Raw genomic sequence first — 17540 nt, forward strand, 5'->3', positions numbered from 1 at the left:
ATCCGCCAGGGCCCAGCTGAGATCGCCGCCTTCTCGGACACTGATTGGTCCCGTTTCACTTTAATCCTTCTATCTTGGGAATCGTTCTGCAGCACAACCAGGATGAGCTCATGCCAAGCGGGAACCTGACGTTGGAGGAATATACAAGCGATACATACGAGATCCGAGACAACAGATCTCAGACACAGCGACTCGGCTTGTAAAGCTGCATGTATTGGCGCCCCCCAAGTTGGCAATGGCATGAACTCAACCTCGTGTTCTTTAAATTCGGTCTGGTGCGACACTGTGTTCTGAGACATCTGACGGAGGCCAAGCGCGCCGTAAGTCACCGGTCCATCGTTTTGTATCCACTGTTGTCGGAGCTCGTCTTTCGTGATGCTCGGCTCAGGAGTCTGGTGGTGTGAGTGCATTATTTTGGTTTACCGCTCTTTCACTACATTTGATTGGGTTTGTCCGTTTAAATTGCGAGCTGACCGTCTACCCTCGCGGATCTCGAGTCCCGCAGCCGTGACTGACCACTGGGGACTTCGCAGACGTTCGGCAACCTCACCCAGGCGGTGGCGATTCTGTAAGCCCGCCACGAGACCACCAGTCGAGCAGCTCGGCCTTTCCTGTCAGGCATTTGGATAGCATTATAAGAGCTTTGGTATTGGTCAAGGCCGATGCGTCCGCGGGCGCTGATGGTGAAAGGTGTGGGTAGGTTGGGTTTCAGTGTATCACAGCTGTGTGACTGATTAGGTATAGTAGTCAGCTAGCTATCTTCAATAGTAATGGCTCAGCAGAAGGGAAGCTACCAGACCATCATTGAGAGGCTTGTTGTACGGAGCACGATGTAGTAGAGCTCGAAGGCGCGATCGGATTGGGAAGGAGCAGAATGTATAGCCTCAGGCCCCAAGGCACAAATCTATTCTCTCATTCTCACACCTGCTAGACAACACTCAGCCAAACACAAGTTTGTTGATCCAATCCCTGGTTCACGATCTCCAGTATCTGAAAACGAGTTACCATTCCATTTTGTTCTTTCCTAAGAGTATCGTCGATGAATATATCGAACCTTTGGAGCCGACTGAGCTGCGAGCCCTGGGTGTTGCGCACAAATGGTATTACGCCCTCGAGGATTTCGACTAGATGGTGCTGCAATGGCCATACAAGGCGCCTGGGAAGCCCGGCCGCCGGGGACTATGAGATACTCTGTCAGCGAAGAAGCAGCGGCTCTGCGATCCACTCAACAAGTCAATCCTGACCGCAAACAAGAGCCTACCGCGTATACTAAAGAATGTGCCAGAGAGTCATGCCGATGACAGCAGACCAACTGCGAACAGGCGTGTACAGAGTACATTTCGGCATCGACGTGCAGGATAAAAAGCCGTTTCCCGCACTACGCGTGGTAAATATTCCGGCGTTGGTTGTGCCAGGGCGTAGCCGGATGGCGACTTCTTGAACGAATGGCCGTGAGGCCTGAATCGATGGCTAGACCCGACTTTGGCAGTACGCGAAGGTCAAGCTCATTTCGAATCAGCCACTGGATGGGATCCGTCGATGCTTAACCGAACATAATTTTCGGAACCGATAGTCGTCAGACAAGCAATCAATGGAATAGCGCGCAACACGGCGATTGCGCAAACGTCTAATTCTTCGGCCTTTGTGTCGCCTACTTCTAGCAAAAAGCGCAATTTCTCCCCAGGTTTTGAGTTGGCATGGTATTCAAATCCGAGGTGGATTTAGCGCAGCATATGACCTTATGGGAAAGCTCGCAAGACCGCAGCAAGGCTTCGGGAACCCTGTCATAGTAAGGCATACTAAGTCTCGCCAAGGATCTGACCAGGAGCGCCGAGTCGACGGTAATAACTCACTCGACGCCAACCAGCACGTCATTTCTGGTTGGAAAGACGCGTCAGATTATGGTTTTAGTATGTTCTCTTCTAAACGAGGGCGACTTATTCGAAAACTCCGGCGGAAATTGCTCGCTGGTCAATAACTGGATAAGCAATGTGCACCCCCTTAAGTTTAAGTGGCTTGCACTTACATGACACCGTGAGATCCATGTCTCCGCTTCAGGAGCAGCGCCCTCCATGATTGCTCCATCCTTTGGGCCCCATAGCCCACTTAACCTACCCCGGACTTGGTACAGATGGTGTTATGCTCAGCTATAATGATGTTATTGTCTAGCCTTCGAATCACAACCAAGAGTTCAGGAACTAATCAGCACATGAATTTACAGGACGCAAGAGCCATGCGGCCATGCTCTCCTGCCGTGCCCTTTAGCCGCTTGGATGAGTCTGACCATTAGGGTGTATGGCACAGCTGGTGGTTTCCCCGCAGCAGTCAACATACAAAGACCTCCCCATCGACGATCTTTCCTCTATGTTCAATATTTCTTGCTCCCATCTCGCTCGCCTGTCTCATTTTGTTCTGCGCAATCAGCTTGATTAGTGTTTGAAACTCTCATCATGGGCAAACTCCTCGGTCGCCTACGGGCGGTCTACCTGGTGTCTATTTGTTGTGTTGGATCGTTCCTGTTCGCGTATGATACAGGAATCATTGGGGGGATTCTTACTCTGGACTCTTTCATGCATTCTTTTCGATATTCCCAGTCAGAGAGGTCGGACATCAATTCGAACTCCAACAGTCTTCTTCAAGCCGGAGGTATGCTCTCTACTCCACTTCTGGTTTACTTCTATCAACTCATACTTTCTTCCAATAGCATTTTTTTCCTGCTTCTTTGCGTGGCCGTTCACCAAGAAATTTGGCCGCCGATGGTCCATTGCACTCGCATCGTTCATTTTCACAATCGGCGGTATAATCCAGGTGGCTCCGACCCATTCTATCGGCGCCTTCTACGCCGCCCGAGTAATCAGTGGTATCGGAGTCGGTATGGCCACTGTCATGGTGCCTATGTACAGGTAATTTTCTTGGGATGATTTCATGGTCGCAAAACTCTGGGGTAACATATTTCTAGTGCCGAAATGAGCCCAAAGGAGATTCGAGGACAGCTCGGTAGTCTGTTCCAGTTCTTCTTCACACTCGGAGTCATGACCTCATACTGGATTGACTACGCTGTTGAGAAGCACATCGAGCCATCCGACCGCCAATGGCAGATTCCCATCGGGTTGCAGTTGGTTCCAGCCGGGATTCTAGGCGTTGGCATGATCTTTCTGAAGGAGAGTGTCAGATGGCTTGCCAGCAAGGGTCGACATGAGGAAGCTCTGGAATCGTTGATCTGGGTCCGCGGAGGTGAAGACACCGAGGAGGTCCGCGCCGAAATGGCAGAGATCCTTAATGGCATTAGTGCCGAGATTGCTGCAACTGAGGGCGTGACCTGGAAAGAGCTCAATATCTCGGCCAACCGATACAGACTGTTCATCGCGATAACCATCCAAATCTGTAAGCCGCTGTTATGACATCGTGAATTATCTTGGCTAACCTTTCTCAGGTGCGCAATGTACAGGAAACACGTCTTTGGCATACTGTACGTCTCTCGCTCCCAATGGTTTATGATTGCGCAAACTAACTATGAACAGATGCACCCCAGATCTTCGGCGCCGTTGGCACTAGCGAGAATGACACCCTGTTGATTACCGGTTTCTTCGGTGTAGTCAAGGTCGTGGCATGTGGTATATTCGTGCTCTTCCTCGTCGAAAGAATAGGTCGAAAGTGGTCGTTGGCCATAGGCGCCTTCTTCATGGGCGCTCTCATGCTTATCGTCGCCATCCTCTCCAAGGTCTTTACGGTCGACCCCGACGCTACCGGGATTTCTTCTCCTACTGCCGCATCCATCGCCATGATCTATCTGGAAGCAGCGACCTATAACATGTCATGGGTATGGACTACTCCTAACTGCGGCGTTGCCATTCTAACAGCATTGACTATGTAGGGTCCTGTGCCATGGTTATACATGAGTGAGATCTTCCCAACCCGAATCCGAGAAATTGGCATTGCTGTGGGAACCGCAACGCAGTGGCTCTTCAACTTCGTCTTCTCGCAGGCGACGCCGCACGCTGTGGATAACATGGGCTGGCGCACATTTTTGATGTTCTGCATCTTCAACTGGGCCATTGTTGTTTATGTCTTTTTCTTCATTAAGGAGACGACAGGCAAGTCCCTGGAGGAAATGGAAGATGGTTAGTATTGTCTCTGTTCGTTGTCGTTGTGCACAACTAACTGGAAGCAGTGTTCAACTCCAAGCTGGTCAACTTTAGAAAGGACGAGGAACGTGCTGTACAGGATGTTCGGGAGAAGTGATAACAACGCTTTCTTTCTAGAAGACTGATAAGGGTGGAAGCTGGTAGATTTGGATAGCGGAGCCATTTACGGCCTAATGAAGAGCGATGTTTATGCACTTGATTCTGTCTGGGTCAATCATCATTAGGGCTTTAAGAGAAAATGCGGGATTTTTTAATCTACTAAGGCATCAAGGTGAACCCCTTTGGAGCCGCACAGCTTACATGATCCAGACTGGACACATTCTGGATAGGTGCTGGAAGAAGTGCTCACCGCAGAAAAATTGGTATCGTTAATGCTATATCTATGCACGCTAATAACAACGCTCACAGTTCATGACTCATGATGCAAAAGAAAGCGACTATATACACGCAGCATCCATCTAACGACCGCCGGTCATTTCATTTCATCAAACATCAACCTTCTTCTCAACAGGTGCAGGCACCGGCGCACCAGCAAGCTTACTCTTCGACCGCAGCCAAGGCCCGTACATCTTGAACAGCACAGGAATCGGAATCATAGCAGCCGCTACGCATCCGAGCAGTGTACCCGCCCACTGGACACCAAGGTTCTCCATCAACTGCCTCGAGAAGAGAGGGAACGAAGCACCGACTGCCGAGCGGAGGATTGTGTTTGCTGCGATTGTCGAAGCAGCCAAGGTGGGATAGCAGTCGACGATATAGTTAAAGCACTGCAGGAAGATACAGAAGATGCCGAAGCCAGTTAACAGACCCGACGAAACGGGCGCCATCCAGTGGACATCTGCTCGGTATCCAGACCAACCGAACCAGAAGAGGCCAGCGGAGAAAGCAACTGAGCCAACAATTGCCGGTGTAAGTCGCCATTCAGGTACAGGCTTGCCGTCGTTGGCTGCGAGTTTACGCTTGTATGAGCCCTGCAAAAGCAAGACGTATACGCCGCCGAGGAGCTCGCCGATAATAAGACCGATGAAGGCGAGACCCCCGACACCCATGTTCATCTTATATACCTCTTGGAAGACAACGGGGTATGCGCCGAGAAGGGCGTACATAAGCCCGTACACGAACGAGATGTACAGCGAGACCAAGAGGAGAATAGGTTCGGTAACGAGCATCCGCAATGGGCGAAGGAAGTTGTTCCGGACGAGTTCAGAGAATGCAATCTCAACTTCGTCTTGCTTCGCGTGAATACCCCAGTTGTGCGTTTGACGGCGCAAAATAGCAGCCTTGTTCACCAGGATAACAGGCGCATATGTCTCGTCCATCCAGAGCACGACCGAACCGAATCCAGCGAAGATCATAATGGCCGAGATATACATGATCCATCTCCAACCAAGCGCCATATCGATGAACCCGCCGACGAACGGAGCAGCGAAGGGTCCGATGAACACCGCCATGCAGAAAACGGACATGACGATTCCGCGGTGCGCCGTGGGGAATAGGTCGGCGAATATAGCTGGCACGAGGGTTAGTGGGCTAGCGGCAAACAAGCCACCAAAGAATCGCGTCAGCATGATCGTTTGTACGTCCTTTGCTGTTGCGCAGGCGATTGTGAAGACTCCGCTGCCGAAAAACCCGATGTATACCGGCCACCGACGGCCCACGATCTCGGACATAGGCGCCCATACGACTGGTCCTGCAGCGAAGCCGAGCACAAATAGTGTGACGCCTAATGAAGCGATTTCCCGACCGATGTTGAATTCTTGCGTTACTGATCCGATTCCGGCTGAGAAGACGGCGCTCGTGAATGAGTTCGCGAATGTGCTGTAGGTGAGGATACAGACGAGGAATATCCTACCAAAAACATCATGTTAGCCAAGACCTGTCCCAAACTCAACTGTTCCTGGATATAAGAATAGGAAACACCAACCGTCTCAACATCGGCCAATTATGCGGATGCAGCGCATCATCAGGCCCATCAAACTCAACAACAAACCCCTCGGGATCCGGTAAGAGGGGCGGATACTCCTTGTTTGCGCCCATGGGCAGCCATGTCTCTCTAGGTTGAGGGCCCCTACTTGAGCCCACTGTTGTCTTCTGTTGAAGTCTGTATGTTTCGATGCGGGAGAGCTCGACGGTGCCGGGTTGCTCGAGAGTGTTTGTGTCGGAGTCTTCGGTTTCCGTTGAGTAGCCGCTGCATGTGTCGGTTGTGTCCGTGTTCCTCCTGTCAGTTTGTGTTATGGCGATGGTGGTGGGAAGCTCCTTGTCGTCATACTCGTGAGTATGTAACTCATGTTCGTGTCGATCCATTTCGGGATGCCGATGTGCAGTAGGTAGGTGCTTTCCCGAAGCAACGACAACCTTTACGGAGGCGAATCGAGGAATTGAATACTGACAGTCTACATTTCTCTACGAGAAACAGGCCACACCCATCCTGATATAACAATTTGCAGATTTTTCCACCACCCCTTCACCTAGTCCTAGACCCGTACCTCGGGGTCGGGAAGCCCACAGCCCCGGCTCATTGCCGTCGGGATAGTAGTGAAAACGGGTCTATCGCCAAGGTCTGATACAATATCAGACTAAAAGGATCCATACTTTTCCGCACGGGCTCAGGGCGCTGTTGTACCTTGATAGCTTGGTCGCGCGCAAGCCACAGGACCGGTTGCGCGATTGGCCAATCAGAGATTGAGTTGGGAATGTGTGCTCGGTTGATTTCGGTGTTGTGGCTAGTGTAGTCTCGGTGCTGTGGCGCCCGCCGAAGGGAGCCGAGGACAGCCGAGGACGGTTATCTGCGCTTCTTCTTCCTTGGGGGTTGAAAAATCCAGTTTTTTGTATGAGCTACACCACGGAGAATTTTCTGTAGCGGTTTTGTGTCTTGGTGATATGGGTCTGGCCGTTAGCGAGATGTCTATGATGTCGTAGACGTAGTCGTACGGTCAATTGAGATGCCTCCCATGACGCCTCGAGATCAGGCCAGGCCATTAACCTGAATCCATCCGCCTCTAGCCTGGCCTGGTCTGCTCTGGCGCTCAAAAACGCAGCCATATATTGGAATCTAGAACTCGCTTGTTGTATATGATATCAAACCATATAACGGTATAATGTGGGACGCAGCTTTGGATTGTCGGGATGAAGCCGCCATGACCTGATGGTGGGTCTGATAGATATCAAATTGATGCCTGACGACTACGTACGAGTTGCGAGACCCGCTACAGTAATGATATCATTCATAGATAAGTACTGCTAAGCTGGTTACGAAGCAAGGTGTAATCGCATTAGATACGCTGGAAGATTAGGGCATTAGGCCACTTCTAGATGGTTGGAACAGATAGGTCTTTTCCCTGGAGAACGATAGAGCTAATTGGAGAAGCCAACCGTTCATCGAGATTCGAGACTCATCGATACAATACGGAGTATAACCGGCTGCAATTAGGGCTGTTGATAGCTACCAATATGTACCATGGGACCAATGTGAAGCACGGGTACGACCCAAAAAAAAAAAAGAAAGACAAAAAGAGAACTCCGATACGGGGAATCGAACCCCGAGCTGTGATGTAGTCAAAGAACGAGTCTTGAAAAACCACGATGTTAGCCGTTACACCATATCGGATTGTGCTGATTTTGACCTCTTTTTGATATATGTACGGCCAATAACTCAGTGTACCTGAAACGTTGAACTCGAGGGTCGCACCTTCCCTGGCCGGCGCCGGTCGCGGATACTTTGTCGCCCTCTGCACTTTAATCTAAAATGCACACTCCGAGAATTCATACAGAGCTATTATGTTAAAATGCCGGATAATATCTTTAGCTTCTAAAAAATAAATAGTCATTCAGAGTTGGTGATCAGTTCACGAATAGAGCATACTGCGGACCTCAGGTTTCATCATGGTGCAAGGTATATATTTCGCCAAAACTAGGTACATGGAAAAGTACACCATTGCTCGGGATCGGTTCATCAACATTCAAGAGGACCTTAGACGAATTGCATCGGACAAATTTAGACCACTTGATAGATTCAAGCACTTTATACAAAGTCCGATGCCCAACCGCGATGATCAAGACATGGTCGAATCTCAAGGCTTGAGGCGTGGTTATCTCCGTCTAACGATTCGGAAAGCGGTCAGTCGGCGCCGACCTCGCACATTCCTCCGAGCCACGAGGGAGACCGCATCTGCAAGGGACAACAAGCCGTCAAGATCAAAATGTCCGGAAAACTATTCAAGAGCTGCAGAAGATGCAGACAGCAGAAGGTGCGCTGCGACGCCCGCACTCAGATGCCATGCGCGCGTTGCCGCGCTGCTGGGTACGAGCATGAGTGTGTTATCGACACCGTCAGTCGACCACGCGCGGCTGAGCGACGGAGGCAACTCAATAACACTGCTCGGTAGGGTTGCCTTTTCTATTAGCTCCTATATATGGTCTTAGTCTGGCATGCTGACTTGCTCAGTCCACGAAATGGCTTCAGTTCAGCGTCGGCCGCCAGCCCGGTCAGCAATTACTCAGTGTCGACGAGCCATCTAGAGAACATCGAGCTGCATCAATTTAGTCCGCAGGATATGATCGCGCCACAGTCGGTGATGCACTCTATGTCTGTGAGCCTCAGGGAGAGCTCGCCAATTTTTCTTGGCGAGTCTGATGTTTCGTCTGATTCGAAGGGCGATATCATCTCGCGGGGGATTATCAGTGAGGAGGATGCAAGATGCATATATGAAAGGTAGCTAGCTCCAACTTATGAGGGTACTGATGCTGATATTTTTAGGTTCATGAACTGCAGCAAGAACTTCATACCGTTGTTTGACCCTGTCCGGGATACATTCGACTCCATCCGATCCCGATCACTGTTTTGCTTTACCGTGATCGTCTACTTGGCGAGTCGTGCAGCACCTGAACAGCGCGCGGATACGCATTTGCAGCGGGTACTTCAGGACGAGGCACAAAGGCTAGCGGAAGACTCGTTCTTTGCAAAACCGACCAAGCTGGAGACGGTTCAGGGAATGATCCTTCTTGCAGCCTATTCGGAAAAGACTTGGTTCTCGACAGCGCTCATCCTACGGACTGCATTGGACTTGGGGCTGGAAAAGTCGCTGGATAAATTACTGGCTCACAGTGCAGCACCACGAAGTTATCTAGCGGCAAGCATGGAGGATCGGCAACTTGTCTGGCAGCTGCGGACCTGGCTTATTTCATCTACACTTGAATTGGACGTTGCTAGTGGAACAGGTCGGAAATCACGCCTGGGCGATGTTGATATTTCGAAACTCCGGAAGTTTCTTGACTACCCGCTGTCTCTTCATTGTGACATGCGGACGGTGTCGATCATCGAATACCACCAGATTAGGACAAGGGGTCGTCAGATCATCGAGACCTCAGCAGCGGCTCCAATTGTGTCAATCGAAGTACCAGCCATCATGAGAAAGCTTCAACAGTGGTGGAAGGAGTGGGACGAGTTACATGAGCGTGAGTTTTGTCATGTAGTTGATTCGTTAGCTAACCATAGCAGGAAATGCCTTTCACCCTGGGGCCTTCCAGCGTTCGTCCTTGAAGTTGATGCTCAACTACGCAAAGGTATTCACTCTTTGTGCGGCAATTGCCAGGATTCAGAAGCTGCAGCAAACACCGGAAGGCGCTCAGGGAATTGAACCGGACGCCGTTCTTGACCTCTGGAAGTCGTTGGTTGAAGTGATCGAGAACCAGTTGACCCTTCTCGTGACCGAATCAGCATATCGGTGTCAACTGATCTGGGCTCCGACTTATCCGGCTCTAACCATCGCATTCATCAGTAAGTATACCGGTACCCGAATCAAGGATTACACTGACGCCTTCCAGCAACATTTGCAATCAGGGTCGCGCGATGGCACCCTACATTGATCAATCGGCGTTTGGTACTACAACGTGTTCGACAGATCCTGGAATACCTCAAACAACCTCCATATCCCGACATCCACAGGACGGTTCAGATTTTTGTCAATTACGCCGGAGCTCTACTTGCAGAACAGGATTTATGTAGTAGTGATGGAGCTGCCCAGCCAGGTGTTGCTGCTCCATCGCGGCCCGAGGTTAATAGCGTGCCTAGGACGGAGTTTAACCCCACTGGCACCCTGGACCCTCCAACAGATAATCCACTACTTGCGGTGGACAAAGAGGCAGACCTGACCGCTCCTTCCTCTGCAGAGCCTAGGCCTGAACCTGTTTTGCCTAGACTGCTGGGATATGATATCCCGAACTGGAATCTGACTGCACCAATAGCGGACTCATTCGATCTGTTCGAGGAGGGTCAAACGGACATTTTTGACTTCCTACCTGATCTATGCCGCACCTGACACCATATTACATTCAATGATGAGATATGAGAAAATGATATATGCCGTCAATCACTTCCATTCAGGGAGAGATGTGCGTTCTTCACAAGACAGCGCAGCAGCTTGCTTTCTGCAGTCCTGGGCCAGACCTCAACGGGCAGTCCATGCCTTGATCACAGGGCTGCAAGATGCATATCAAACTGCATTGCGTCCCAATCCTTCGACAGACCGCCGGCTGCGTGGCCATTTTTCAATTGAGCCGAGTCGGTTTTTTGGGGACCTGGCCGAGCTCTGCGGTCGGTGCCGATCGGGGCCGGTCCCGGGGCCGGCTCTAGTGTCAAAGATTTGATCTATGAGCGATCTCATTGGGAGAAGTCCTGGTAATGGAAATCGAGACAGCACTACGCATGTGTCTGGACAGGTCTATTGCGTTTCAATGAGTCAAGGCACAAACTTGTTTGAGGATGAGCGAAATTCTCGCCTTATACTTAAATACAGGGCTGGCTGGCAAAGGGTTGCCGTGATCAACAACAACCATCAAGATGGAGAACGACAAGGAATGCCAAGTTCCCCGGCTGAAGAAGCCTAGCACATTCTTGGGTATGCTATTCTAACCTCGGCCTTTGTACTTATAGTAATATTGTTTAGAGAAAACTGATGCCTCACAACCGTCGCACCAAGTTGCTGCCATTACCCCTACGCCTCCACCTACTCCCACTCCAACCGTCATCACATTCGAAGATTGCCCAAAGAGAAGTCCGTATAATTGGCCATTTCATAAGAAATTCTACGTCTTCTGGTTTGCACTGCTAGCCGTCTTCAACAGCGGTGTCGGCTCGTCGCTTCCAAGCAATGCCGTGCCCTATATTGTGAAAGATTTCAACATGGAGGATGAGAGTCAAAGCAGTCTACCAAGTGGTGTCTTCTTGATAGGATACGTTGTTGGACCTTTAATATGGAGTCCTTTGAGTGAAACTGTTGGAAGACGCCCTGTTATTCTCTACACCTTCATGTGTTTCTTTTTGTTTACTCTTGCCTGTTCGCTAGCTCCTAATTGGCCGGCGCTCCTGTTCTTTCGTTTCACCGCTGGATGCTTCGGAGCCTCTGCACAGACTGTCATCGGTGGTGTCTACGCAGATATCTTCAGGGACCGGGCAAGAGGAAGGGCAATGGCATGTTTTGGTGCTGTAAGTGATTGACCTGTTGATCTCGGGGGCAGCCACTGACGGCGCACAGGTAGCCAGCTTTGGGCCTATTATTGGGCCCATAATTTCCGGATTTGCCTCGGAACATGGCTGGAGATGGACATTTTGGATCGACTTGATGTTTGCTGGTGTTACTCTAGTCGGTCTCATCTTCCTGCCAGGTAGGTCTTTCTTGTCATGGAGAATGGCCGGTGCTAACCTGAGGCCAACAGAGACATTCGGCCCAGCTATCCTGAAGCGCGAGGCCAAAAGGCTAAGCAAGATATCTGGGAAGGAGATCACGGCGCCCTTGTCATACCAAGACAAAGACATGAAGACCATCTTCCTGCGACCGCTCTACATGCTGGTTGCGGAACCCATAATTATGTTCAGTTCGATGTTTCTCGCCTTCGTCTACGCTCTGGTGTTCTTCTATTTTCAGGCCTACCCCATTATCTTCCCTGAGGTGTACGGGTTCAGCATTAAGACAACATCCCTTGCATTCCTTCCGCGTAAGTCACCGTACTTTCCCTGGTCAATCTATAGACCGTCTTAACTAATGTCACAGTCGGGCTCGGGGCTGCATCTACCGGTCTTACAGCCATAGTCTGGGACTCCATATATGAGAAGGCTGTGTCCCGCAATAAAACATGGTTCTTGCCATTCAATCCCGAAGGTCACCGTCTCCCTATCTCCTGCATTGGCAGCGTCTTGCTCTCTGCCGCCCTCTTCTGGCTCGCCTGGACTGCCACGCCAACCGTGCACTGGATAGTCCCCGTGATCTCGGGGTTCTTTTTCGGCTTCGGATACCAATCAATCTTCACCTCGTTGACTATATACATCACCGATGCTTACAAGATATACTCGGCGAGTGCGTTGGCTGCGTCCGTCATCACCCGCAGTGTCCTTGGTGCGACCTTGCCGATTGCCGCGAAGCCTATGTACGCGGCCTTGGGGGTTGGATGGGCGACATCGCTCGTGGGCTTTGTGAGCCTAGCCTGCTTGCCGATCCCGTATGTGCTTTTGTGGAAGGGGTACTTGATTCGTGAAAGGAGCAAGTTCTGTCAGATGCTGAAAAATAATGAGGACGGGCAAAGCCGTCGTAATAGCGAGGCCGAGAGACCTGAAGAGTGTTAATGATACTAATGACTTGGAGAGGAGTGGACTATCGTCTGATAGGAGGATTCGGGGAAAAAAGCATTCACTTAAATCATTGTAATGAGCATACGCATACTTAATAGAGCTGCCTAATCAAACTTTTCGGGGAATCGCCCACATTCCGATCAATTCATCCTTTCCGAGATTTTGAGCACGCGAGATCAAGCAGGTGTCAAGAGTGGATGTTGTGGTGGTGGTTGGTTGAGATAATTTGCGCGGTCCAGCGAGCCATTTCTTCGGCCACTCGCGATGCCTTCACCCAATCAACTCCGCCTCAATCCTCCTTTGTCACAATGACCACAGACTACGCATATAAAATGGCACATACTGTCTATCGGAGGATGCATTATCATTGTTTCTCTTCGCCTCTCTTTGTCTTTCACCTCCCTGTCAGAACGACTCACGCTCAGTTCCAAGCGAACCTCCTCCGCCATGGACAACAACAAGCAGTCACACCGAGCCCAAATTGTCGAAGACGGGATTCATCAAAACCAGACGCGATCGATCTCCCGCAGAAGCTCGTCTCTATCGATTCATAGCGCACGGGGCCGAGTTGTTGCTCCGGGGAACCTGCTTCCTATTACATTTCGGACGCTGTGAGTCTCTTGATTTGCATCCTGACTGATAGCTTGCTAAGCGAATTGCTTGATTAGTTCATTCAAGCTCGATGACACGATTGACAACGGCTTAAAAGGCTTCAGCAACAACAGTAAGCAGGAAAGGGAACAGATAGAAGGTCGGACACTGTTACCAGCTACCTGCGTCACCTACTAACACATGGATATCACTGCAGGACTAGCGGACCTTGATTACCACCTCCTCTCCGTCGAAGAACTACAACAACATTTCTCAACCTCCACCCAGGGACTACAGACAAGACAAGTAGGTGCTCTCGTCAACGATATGGAAAGAATCAGCCTAGCCCCCCACCATCAGGATGGTTCAGGACCTTAATGTGCTACATGTTCGGCGGGGTTGGCAGCATCCTTCTCGGCGGTGGCATCCTCGTGTTCATAGCCTGGAAACCGCTGGGAAACCCACCAGCGGAGGCAAATCTGGCCCTAGCCATTGTTCTTGTCGCCGTCTGGGCAATCCAAGTTGCCTTCAACGGCTGGCAAGATTGGTCCTCGTCACAGGTTATGGCGTCTATTACGACTATGTTGCCGGATCAGTGCATTGCTGTGAGGAATGGGGCGCCAACTTTCTTGAGTGCGATCGACCTAGTTCCGGGCGAGTTATTCAAATCAAGCAGGGGAATAAGTTGCCGGCGGATGTGAGGTTCATTCAGACGAGTTCTGATGTTTAGCTTGATAGGCCTATTCTGACGGGCAAGTTAAGGGTTCATTCTTGCGCTTTGTGCTCGCTGCTGACATTCGTAGGCGAGTCTGAACTTGTTCATGGAACGGTCGAGTCTACGAACCCGAACTTTCTGGAGACGAACAACATCGGACTGCAGGGGACATACTGTGTATCTGGCGCTGCGCTTGGGATTGTTGTGGGAACCGAAGATCGTACAGTATTTGGACGCATCGCAAGTCTATCTAACAAGCGGCGGACGGGGTTCACCCCAATGCAAAAAGAGATTTTTCGATTCGTCCTTATCATCGTCTCTTTCGTCGTCGTCTTCGTGCTTATGATTGTCATAATCTGGTATGTACTATTTCACCAACGATCAAAACGCTTATTGACCAAACTAGGGCTGTCTATCTTCGCAAAGACCACTCTGACTTCATTGACGTACCGACTCTCATAGTGAGCTGCGTGAGTGTAGGTATTGCATTTATTCCTGAAGGGCTACCAATTGCGATTTCAAGGGGTCTCACTATCTCCGCCAACATCATGAAGAAGAACAAAGTTCTTTGCAAGCCCCTGGTGACGGTGGAAACGCTTGGATCTGTGTCGGTCGGTAACTTGCTCAGACAAGACCGGCACGCTCACCAAGGCAGGCCACCGAGCCACCTCTGAAGGTACACACCACTAACTGTGACCAAGAACGAGATGTTCGTCACAGAATGCTTCTCCGGAGGTGAAGAATACACCGCTGAAGACGCGAAGCAGCGCATGACACAGAGCGTCTATAACAGGTTGGTCAATTGCTTACGGGAAGCCTGCGGCCTCTGCAACGCTGCGGAATTTGACGCGTCTACACTGAACCGACCACTACACGCCATGAAGATAGTCGGTGACCCTACTGACCAGGCGATTCTCCGGCTTTCTCAGTCCCTCGGCTCGGTCAGTGAGCTTCGTTCCCAGTGGAAGAAGGTATTTGAGATCCCGTTCAACAGTAAGAATAAATTCATGGTCCGCGTGATGCAACAAAGAGGTCAGGAAGCCGGGTAAGAGCATATCCAATCTGTAATGCTCGTAACTAACTGGCGACCAGATACCTCATCAAGGGCGCGCCTGATGTACTTCTCCCGAAGTGCGCATACGCCATCAAGAATAATGGTGAATCCGAACATCTATCCGACTATGAGCGTAACAAGATAGAGGCCGTAAAAGACCGCTGGTCGGTCAAGGGAAAGCGAGTCATTCTCATGGCGCAAAAACCAGTCAGTAGCGACTGGCTTGACGCTGCCCAAGACGAGAAAAAGGTCCTTTGTGCAGCCCAAGAGGGCCTCACCTTGGTCGGGATTGTCGGGTTGATTGATCCCCCGGTTCGAGAGCTCTCCTTCTGTCTCTATACCAGTAGCTAATCAATTTGCAGAGGGACGAAATTCCTAACGTGATCGACACCCTCCGCAAAGCGTCCATTCGGATTGTGATGGTGACAGGAGACTACAAGCTCACAGCCCAAGCAATCGCGATTGAGTGCGGCATCATAAAGACACCGTCCGACCTAATTGACAATATCAAAGCCCTAGAGCATTTTGAAAAAACAGCCATCAAAGATCCAGGCTCTACAACTGCAATTGTAATTAGCGGACCTAAGCTAGCCGATCTCACCGACACAGACTTCGACAGACTGTGCTCTTACGACGAGATTGTTTTCGCGCGAACAACACCCGAGCAGAAACTTCGAATCGTGAAGGAGTTCCAGGCTAGAAACAATATTGTCGCCATGACCGGCGACGGTGTGAACGATGCGCCGTCGCTGAAAGTAGCGGATGTTGGTGTCGCCCCGGGAAGTGGATCTGATATTGCGATTGAAGCGGCTGACATTGTGCTTCTCGATTCCTTTTCGGCTATTGTCGAGGCTGTGAGGTCCGGTCGACTTGTCTATGGTAAGGGCCCTCATAGTGTTAGGATTAGATCAACTAACTGGTCACAGACAACCTCAAGAAAAGCGTCATTTACTTGCTTTCCGCAGGTAGTTTCAGCGAGTTTGTGGCCCGTTGTAACGAACGTTGTTCTCGGTGTCCCACAAATACTCTCTTCGTTCCTTATGATTATTATTTGGTGAATTTTACCTCTTACTCCCGTCAAGAAAATCGAAGGCACAACTGACGATGGTCTTTTACAATAGCTGCCTCACCGACTGCGCCGGTGCAATCACCCTCGCCTACGAAAAGCCCGAATCCGACCTTCTCCGCCCTCCGCGAAACCCCAAGAAAGATCGCCTCGTCAATACTAAACTGATCGGGCACGCATACCTCTTCATCGGCTTATATGAATGTTTCCTTTCGTACGTGATGGCCTTCTGGCACATGCAGGTACGTCACCCGTACAACCCCCAGCTCATGAGCCATCCAAGCCCACAATGTCGCAAGAACGCTTATTTATACCTAATCAACTAACACTTGCCCGGACCATACAGAGACGAGGCATCCCATTCAGCGCAATGGTCCTACACTACGGCTCCTGGCCCCCACAATACGACCCTGACTACGTGACGCAAGTCGCAAACGAAACGTCCTCAGTCTACTTTGTCAACCTAGTCTTCATGCAGTTCTTTAATCTACTTGCTGTGCAGACCAGGAGACTGTGTATTGTTTTTATTTGTGAGTACCCCTCGAGCATTTTCTCAATTTCTCTGGTTGGACTATATGGTTAACGATTTGGATTACCCAGTCTGCTATATCCCTGCCTTGCATGATTCGATCAATACGACGACGGTGCCAGTCGAGCACTTCTTTCTTCCGGTTGTTTTTGGGATTGGGTTGCTGTTGCTGGATGAGGAGAGGAAGTATGCTGTTCGTCGGTGGCCTCAAGGGATTGTGGCTAGGATCGCTTGGTGAGATCAGAGCTATATTCCGGATCATGGAGACATCCCCGAGTGAGACACGTCTGAGGGCTTAATAGTGAATTCTTGGTCCATTTCACATTACAAACAAGGATCTAGATCGAGTGAGCAGCCAAATCAAGTAAGAATGTGCGCTGGTCTGCTTAAGACAGAGGTCAAGAAGTAACTCTGAAACCCGTCCGTCTCTTAAACGGCTAGCCTGCAGCAATCAGCCCCAACTCACCCCGGACAAATCTGACATGCAGAACTCTGGATATTTCCATCCAATCCCCAGGACTTGCATTTACATCCCCGCATTATTCAACCTACATGATCCATGCAGACCGATTCGCCCCCTCCATCTAAAACTTGATATAGTATACATACTATGTATCTATTTCTGAACGCGAAATCCTTCACCCATGGACCTCCGCCGAAACCCCCAACGCACCCCCTCTCCTCTTCCTTCGCTCAGAGCAGACCAGTCCATTCAGAACCAATCGCTTTGTGTAAAACTGACGGAGATTACTGAAAGGGCCACGGAGCTGACAAACTTTGCCCTCGATATTCTCGATCGGCGGGCCGGTATGCCGTT

General features: G+C 50.4%; 6 protein-coding genes and 1 non-coding gene across 7 annotated transcripts; 5 read left to right on the forward strand and 2 right to left on the reverse strand.

Annotated features, from left to right (window-relative positions):
- Nucleotides 1-679: 679 nt before the first annotated feature.
- On the forward strand, nt 680-1715 carry BDV14DRAFT_181323 (uncharacterized protein). Its single transcript, XM_073770050.1, has 2 exons — nt 680-990; nt 1055-1715. The coding sequence occupies exon 2, from the start codon at nt 1098-1100 to the stop codon at nt 1299-1301; it is 204 nt and encodes a 67-aa protein (XP_073623999.1). The 5' UTR covers nt 680-990; nt 1055-1097; the 3' UTR covers nt 1302-1715.
- Nucleotides 1716-2450: 735 nt separating this feature from the next.
- BDV14DRAFT_204186 (sugar porter family MFS transporter) lies at nt 2451-4242 on the forward strand (the record flags this gene model as incomplete). Its single annotated transcript, XM_073774474.1, has 7 exons — nt 2451-2646; nt 2705-2897; nt 2960-3384; nt 3434-3469; nt 3522-3820; nt 3875-4121; nt 4172-4242. 7 exons carry the CDS (start codon nt 2451-2453, stop codon nt 4240-4242), a joined length of 1467 nt encoding a protein of 488 aa, XP_073624000.1.
- A 245-nt stretch (nt 4243-4487) lies between these two features.
- Nucleotides 4488-6944, reverse strand: BDV14DRAFT_181333 (MFS transporter). Its single transcript, XM_073770051.1, has 2 exons — nt 6070-6944; nt 4488-5993 (listed from the first exon to the last, which is right to left on the reverse strand). Exons 1-2 carry the CDS (start codon nt 6447-6449, stop codon nt 4631-4633), a joined length of 1743 nt encoding a protein of 580 aa, XP_073624001.1. The 5' UTR covers nt 6450-6944; the 3' UTR covers nt 4488-4630.
- Nucleotides 6945-7662: 718 nt separating this feature from the next.
- On the reverse strand, nt 7663-7752 carry BDV14DRAFT_t127. Its single transcript has one exon. It is a non-coding gene; the product is annotated as a tRNA-Glu (tRNA).
- Nucleotides 7753-8344: 592 nt separating this feature from the next.
- BDV14DRAFT_211419 (uncharacterized protein) lies at nt 8345-10723 on the forward strand (the record flags this gene model as incomplete). Its single annotated transcript, XM_073776090.1, has 5 exons — nt 8345-8526; nt 8590-8856; nt 8902-9599; nt 9643-9921; nt 9969-10723. The coding sequence occupies 5 exons, from the start codon at nt 8345-8347 to the stop codon at nt 10460-10462; spliced, it is 1920 nt and encodes a 639-aa protein (XP_073624002.1). The 3' UTR covers nt 10463-10723.
- Nucleotides 10724-12815, forward strand: BDV14DRAFT_133879 (putative MFS multidrug transporter). The gene is made up of 4 exons (XM_073766193.1): nt 10724-11041; nt 11090-11628; nt 11678-12137; nt 12194-12815. The coding sequence occupies exons 1-4, from the start codon at nt 10984-10986 to the stop codon at nt 12760-12762; spliced, it is 1626 nt and encodes a 541-aa protein (XP_073624003.1). The 5' UTR covers nt 10724-10983; the 3' UTR covers nt 12763-12815.
- Nucleotides 12816-13076: 261 nt separating this feature from the next.
- BDV14DRAFT_211423 (cation-translocating P-type ATPase) lies at nt 13077-16777 on the forward strand (the record flags this gene model as incomplete). Its single annotated transcript, XM_073776091.1, has 14 exons — nt 13077-13091; nt 13234-13379; nt 13437-13519; nt 13577-13665; nt 13695-14006; nt 14036-14075; nt 14163-14433; nt 14481-14685; nt 14776-15119; nt 15167-15440; nt 15491-16007; nt 16055-16106; nt 16250-16436; nt 16541-16777. 14 exons carry the CDS (start codon nt 13077-13079, stop codon nt 16775-16777), a joined length of 2772 nt encoding a protein of 923 aa, XP_073624004.1.
- Between the last annotated feature and the right edge of the window lie 763 nt (nt 16778-17540).

The sequence above is a fragment of the Aspergillus stella-maris genome (genome assembly GCF_047715825.1).
Source record: "Aspergillus stella-maris strain CBS 113639 unplaced genomic scaffold BDV14scaffold_70, whole genome shotgun sequence".
Classification (NCBI taxonomy): Eukaryota; Fungi; Ascomycota; class Eurotiomycetes; order Eurotiales; family Aspergillaceae; genus Aspergillus; species Aspergillus stella-maris.